Source organism: Tachysurus fulvidraco, chromosome 7 (genome assembly GCF_022655615.1).
Source record: "Tachysurus fulvidraco isolate hzauxx_2018 chromosome 7, HZAU_PFXX_2.0, whole genome shotgun sequence".
NCBI classification, from domain to species: domain Eukaryota; kingdom Metazoa; phylum Chordata; class Actinopteri; order Siluriformes; family Bagridae; genus Tachysurus; species Tachysurus fulvidraco.
Window position 1 is genome coordinate 12035323 of NC_062524.1, and position 5469 is coordinate 12040791.

Below are 5469 nucleotides of genomic sequence, written 5' to 3' on the forward strand. Positions count from 1 at the left end.
ACTTGACTTGTAAATATCTCTGCTACATATTAATAAGGTCTGAATGCATTACAAAAAAGAGCTCAGTTTGCATCCTGACAGACGTGTAATTTGGTGGTTAACACCTGCGTTTTACTATTTTGGTTTGGTACAAACCTTTTTTTTTGTATTGCTATTTTTCTTGTCATAAATTATTGTGCTGTGGGAGGCTTCAAAAATGTTCCGCAAACCACGACTGGGGATTTTGCCAAATAATAGAAGGACTTTAAGGATCTGAATAACACAACAGGGCCAGAAATCTCTGGTGGTTTGGAATCCATCTCTGTACCTGAAATTCGTTAGTATGATGGTAAGAAACTTTCGCTTTTGGATGGAATCCAGCTGGAGATGACCTTTGAGGTTACTTTAGTGCCTTTAACCTGGCAAGCTGGTAAGGTGGTCCGAGGATTTTTATTTGATTTTAAAGGTTCAATCGGTGGGTTAGGAGTAGGGGATGGGGGGATGCAACCAATACTGCTCAGGCTCCATGGAAATGTCCTTGTCATGGTTCTGGAGTGAAGAATCCATCTCATACCTGAATCTAGGATTCAGGAGTTTTTGACCAGGCTACAGATCAATGGACCAGCTCAATATATTTAGAGCTTTGTTGTTTTTGTGAGGATTTTTAAAATCATTGAGATACGAACAATTTTACTCAGAGTTTAAATCTCTTTCAACCATACAGGTTTAATCTCCAATCCATCCTTTTGCATTGTGTACTTGATTCTCGCTTGTGTGAAACTCACTGTATAGATTAAGGACTCATGCAGTTTTATTCAACTGATGTAATGATTTATTGCAACAAAAGTTGCTTCTAATTGAATCGGAAAGAATTATTACATCAGATGATTCAGGAGCGTTTAGTGCTATAGATAGAAGAATATATGCTGGTATAAGAATAGTATAAGTAAAAACTATAAGTGTAAAAGAACCATAAGCTGGTATATAAATATATATAAAGACAGAAATTGCCCGGATTGTTGCTAGGGAGTTTATAGGAGGTTGCTATGGTGTCCCAGGTGGTTTCATGGGTTTTGCTAGGTTGGTGATTTAACATCGGTTGCTACTTGTTTGCTACAGTATCCAAGATGGTTGCTACGAGGTTGTTATGTGATTGCTAAGCGGTTTCTATGTTTTACCGTCCAGATGCTCAGGTGTTGCAAGGCAGTTGCTATGCTATTCCAAATGACTATTTATTTAGGGTGTAGAGTTATTGAATCTCATGCAATAGGGAGATTTGTCACATATACATTATAGCACAGTGAAATTCTTTCTTCACATATTCAAACTTTGGAGGTTGGGGTCAGACATGATACAGCACCCTGGAGCAGAGAGGGTTAAAAGCACTTGAGCCACCAGTGCACCACTGTAACCCTAGAGAGTGTAGCATAACTCAGGAAAAGTAAACTGAGCATGTTTAGACTTGGAGTCACATGAAGTCAGTAAGAAGTGTAAATGTATATTTTTTTTCAATGGCCCCACTGGTGATTTTTGAATTTCATCCCTGTATCGAATAAAATCGGAGCGAAGTATTAAATTACAAGCAGGAAAACAGTGCCGGAGCACGAGTGTGAAATGATTGGCTTCTGTTCAACCAAACGAGCAACAAGCCAGCGTTAAAGCAACAAATTATACTTATTTGGGCAGGAAAATAGAGCTCACTCTCTCTCAGTTATGTGATTACACTTAACACACATAAACAATAAAAAAAATAGAGCTTAGCACTATAGCACACAATATAGCACAAACATGGCAGTTTATAGTTTGCGTTTATTACAAATTTGCTTAATGCACATGACAGCAGCCCGCAGCTGGTGTACTCTGTATTCTGTTTAAAAACACTTTCATAAATAATTGTGGCTATTAAACTGTTGGCATGTTTGTGACACTAATGTAAAAAATATATTAAAAAACACGACAGATCTCATGACTAGATATATTTCCTGTAAGTGTTATCAAAAGGCCTGGTTATACCCAGTAGTGACTCAACTGGTTAAGGCTCTGGGTTGTTGATCGGAGGATCGAGGTTCAAGGCCAGCACAGCCAAGCTGCCACTGCTGGTTCTTGAAGGGAACGAGGGGAGCTGATTTGTTTCCTTTATTGCAGTTGTAGATTAAAACCCAACACCTTTATACACATGTGTCACTCCACAACTTATTACCACATGGTCATGAATAAAATATCTATATCGAAAAAATATCTAAAAATGTTTTGCACATGAAGCATAATCACAAATAAGATCAAATGATAATAATAATTCTTCTTTAATCTTAATACACTTCATTGGTACATTTCCAAAAAATTATATTCACACTATAACACAATCAGTGTAATCAATAGCAGTAAATACTGTATGATTTACATTCATTTTATAAAGTCCCCTATCTCATACATTTACATTATCTGACAAGAACAAACCAATACACAATGTTTTTTTTGTTTGTTTCCCAAAGAGCTTATTTTACTTTTTAAGAAAAAAAAGAGAAACCCAGTTTTTAAGAGAGACCCAAATTGTTAATCGTACTGAAAAGTGAATTGATCAGTACAGAAAATTACAAAGTGCCCGTGTCACAAGCTGCCGTCGTTCCTGTGAGACAAACACTTTTCCCAGGAGCTGTATGGTAATGCAAGAAGAAGGAATAAAACCCCTGCAACTATTAGTAAGATGGCAGCACATCCCATGCATGCTACTGACCATGAAAGTTCATGATGCAATGGTATGGAGTGGTCACTTGCCAAAAATGAAAGGACTGACTGATGAAAAATGATGAGCGACAGGAAAACAAGGAGACCTGATTTGAGGCAGACAAGAAATGAGTTTAAATCAGTCAATCTTTTAATATTCTATTCAGTCCACAAACCTTTGTGATATATATTAGATGAGAAAGTTAGTGCTACGGTAATGTTCACAGTGTCATGATCGTACCTGATAGCAAGAAACAGACCGAGGCGGGCTTCAGGAAGAACTGCACGCCTTTGCTTAATGCCATGACAATGCAGACCGCTCCCATCACCATCAGAAAAAGACTGAAGATAGCCAACATGGCAGAGATTACAGTCAAATCTGCTCAGAAAGAAAGAGATATTGCTCATTGACACAAGGACCCTTTTGTTTAGTTAGATTAGTTCTTTAGTTTTAATAAAGAAAATAGTTCAGCTAATAAATTCGGACTATTTATAAAACTGCTTTAAAAGCAGGTAGATAGATAGATAGATAGATAGATAGATAGATAGATAGATAGATAGATAGATAGATAGATAGATAGATAGATAGATAGAATTAACTCACTCTTTGCTGGCATTTTGTGAAACAGGATTGTGTTTTCTCCAGTTGTATAGATCTTGAAGTAGGTGCAGTTTGATTCTGGAATGAGCAAATGATGGATAATTTAATGTGGATACTAGATATTAACATTCTCTTTAAAAAAAAAAAAACTCTTATTAGAAACATACCTGGATTCTTATAAAATAACTATTTTGCCAGAAAAGAAAATCTGAAAATACATTTTTTTTACTTTTTTATATTTAGTAACCGTTTTAAATCACACACTTCTTCAGGAGAAATGTATGGGCTGTTTGGAGGAACCTGGGGAACACAGAGGACGTTTACATAAACATGTAGAACTCTGACAATAACCCAAGCTCAGGCTTGAACTGGGGAACCTGTGAGGTGGTAATGCTACCCACTTTGCCCCATGGAGCCCTCTGCTAAATACTATAAAGTGAATTATGCGATCAGAATATGTAGATCTGTTACATGAAATGAGGTTAAAATTAATCATTTTGTGAGTTACCTCCAGGTAGGTCGATAGGCCCACAGGTTTCCCGCTCATGGTCAACATCAGCAACCCAGAGCTTCTTCATACAGTTCTTCCACAGGCCATAGTGTGCAGCCAGGCATGTCTCATTGTTGTAAAAATTTTTTGAAGATGCCAGCTCTACCCAAAACTCTGTGCCCACCCCTAGGACAGCCAGCGTGATGCCCAGTGTAGCCACAAGGAACACGAGCTTGATCTTGCCTTCCTGTCGGTCACTTAGGGAAGGTGATGATGCTCTTGTCCGCCGCTTGCCTCCTCCACTTCGCACACCTAACATTCCTGCTAGTGTTTCAGTACCTCTGCCAGACACGGCTGTGGACCTGGACTCCTCGTCCTGCACGACGAAGGTGGACCACATGACATCAAGAGCATCAAGACCAGGAAAGGAGTTGGGGGAAAATTATGGGAGCAATGGAGTCTATTGAGCAGAAACTACTCTGCGAGGAACTTGTCTAATGTAGGTGAAAAGACGGATCAAGGATTGAGGTCACTCTATCAAGAATGCAAATTGAGGCTATAAACAAAGGATAGCAGCAACGTATCATACAATCTACTGAGCTATTTACTCTAACTAGGAGTTGGATGGAATGGTGTTACACTGGCAGAAGGTGTTAATCATGGCTGCGTAAAAAGACCAACACTGACAGCTGAACAACAATGAGTGATGTAAGCAAGGCACTTGGACGCTGCCCCATGACATGACACAGGGTGAAAAATATGCCAAGTGACAGTGGGGATGAAAGTTCATACATGGAGTAAAGGATCTGAGGGAGGAATTTTAGTGTGGTCTGTCTGGAAATCAAAGAAAAAGAACAAAATGACATGCAAAATACGTACAAGAATATCACAATTATACTGTAAATGTCAAATACTATCAAAACCAAACGAAAGCTATGCTATCTGATCTCGACAAACAAGTGATTATGACTGTAAATATAAACTTGTACTAGGTCCTATCTAGTAATGTCCCAACCTCAGTGAGCAACAGGATCTGTTACGTTTTAAACCTAGGTCACAGGGTTTATTCCCAGTCTGGAACTGACAAAGACAAGACAAACTTTGTGATAAGTGTTGACTAGACAAGTGCTTCAATAACCAATCATAATAATCATACAAACAAGTTGCTAACCTTTTGAGGCTGAGATTTAGAGGCTCGATTCGGAGAGTGAGGAAAGAAAGGTTTTCTCGGTGTCTAGTAGCAATGACAAAACAGAGGGGCAGAAAAAGGGGGGAAAGGGAGGGCAAAAGAGGGAGGCGGCCAGTGGCATTGGTGCTGTATGATCGAGGGGGTGGTGGGTTACTCAATACACAACCATTTACATTCATCGCCATACCGAAGATATTGGTGTTTTTTTAAGCTTGTCTATGGCCTCAGTAACTGTTAGCTCATGCTTGTTTAAAAACGGGTGCATCTTTGCATTCTTACTGTTCGTGTCTCAGCAGTTTTTCATGTCAGGGCTTCAGCATGTGTTTTGTATTTCTATTTTTAAAAGCCACCTGTTAATCACATAAAAAGTAGCAGCAGAAGACAGCTGTTAAGCGTTAGGGTCAGCAAATGTGTGTGTGTGTGTGTGTGTGTGTGTGTGTGTGTGTGTGTGTGTGTGTGTGTGTGTGTGTGTGTGTGTGTGTGTGT

General features: G+C 38.9%; 1 protein-coding gene across 4 annotated transcripts; it reads right to left on the reverse strand.

The window, feature by feature from the left end:
- Window positions 1–1770: 1770 nt before the first annotated feature.
- cacng6a (calcium channel, voltage-dependent, gamma subunit 6a) lies at window positions 1771–5090 on the reverse strand. 4 transcript variants are annotated; one of them, XM_047815677.1, is made up of 7 exons: window positions 4966–5049; window positions 4810–4874; window positions 3813–4628; window positions 3308–3382; window positions 2945–3082; window positions 2714–2810; window positions 1771–2632 (listed from the first exon to the last, which is right to left on the reverse strand). In XM_047815677.1, exons 3-7 carry the CDS (start codon window positions 4192–4194, stop codon window positions 2587–2589), a joined length of 738 nt encoding a protein of 245 aa, XP_047671633.1. In that variant the 5' UTR covers window positions 4195–4628; window positions 4810–4874; window positions 4966–5049; the 3' UTR covers window positions 1771–2586. The 4 variants fall into 4 exon arrangements, with proteins under 4 accessions (XP_047671633.1, XP_047671631.1, XP_026999804.1 ...); XM_047815675.1 differs by having other exon boundaries at window positions 1771–2810; XM_027144003.2 differs by lacking the exon at window positions 4810–4874 and having other exon boundaries at window positions 1771–2810; window positions 4966–5090.
- Between the last annotated feature and the right edge of the window lie 379 nt (window positions 5091–5469).

Bases quoted from the DNA above. Each gene is read 5' to 3' on its own strand.
- cacng6a (XM_027144003.2), bottom strand. From the start codon at position 4,194: ATGTGGTCCACCTTCGTCGTGCAGGACGAGGAGTCCAGGTCCACAGCC. The intron at 3,383-3,812 runs GTAACTCACAAA...TGCTCATTCCAG, and splicing joins GCCTATCGACCTACCTGGAG to AATCAAACTGCACCTACTTC. The intron at 2,811-2,944 runs GTACGATCATGA...GCCTCAAATCAG, and splicing joins GGTCTGTTTCTTGCTATCAG to GTCTCCTTGTTTTCCTGTCG.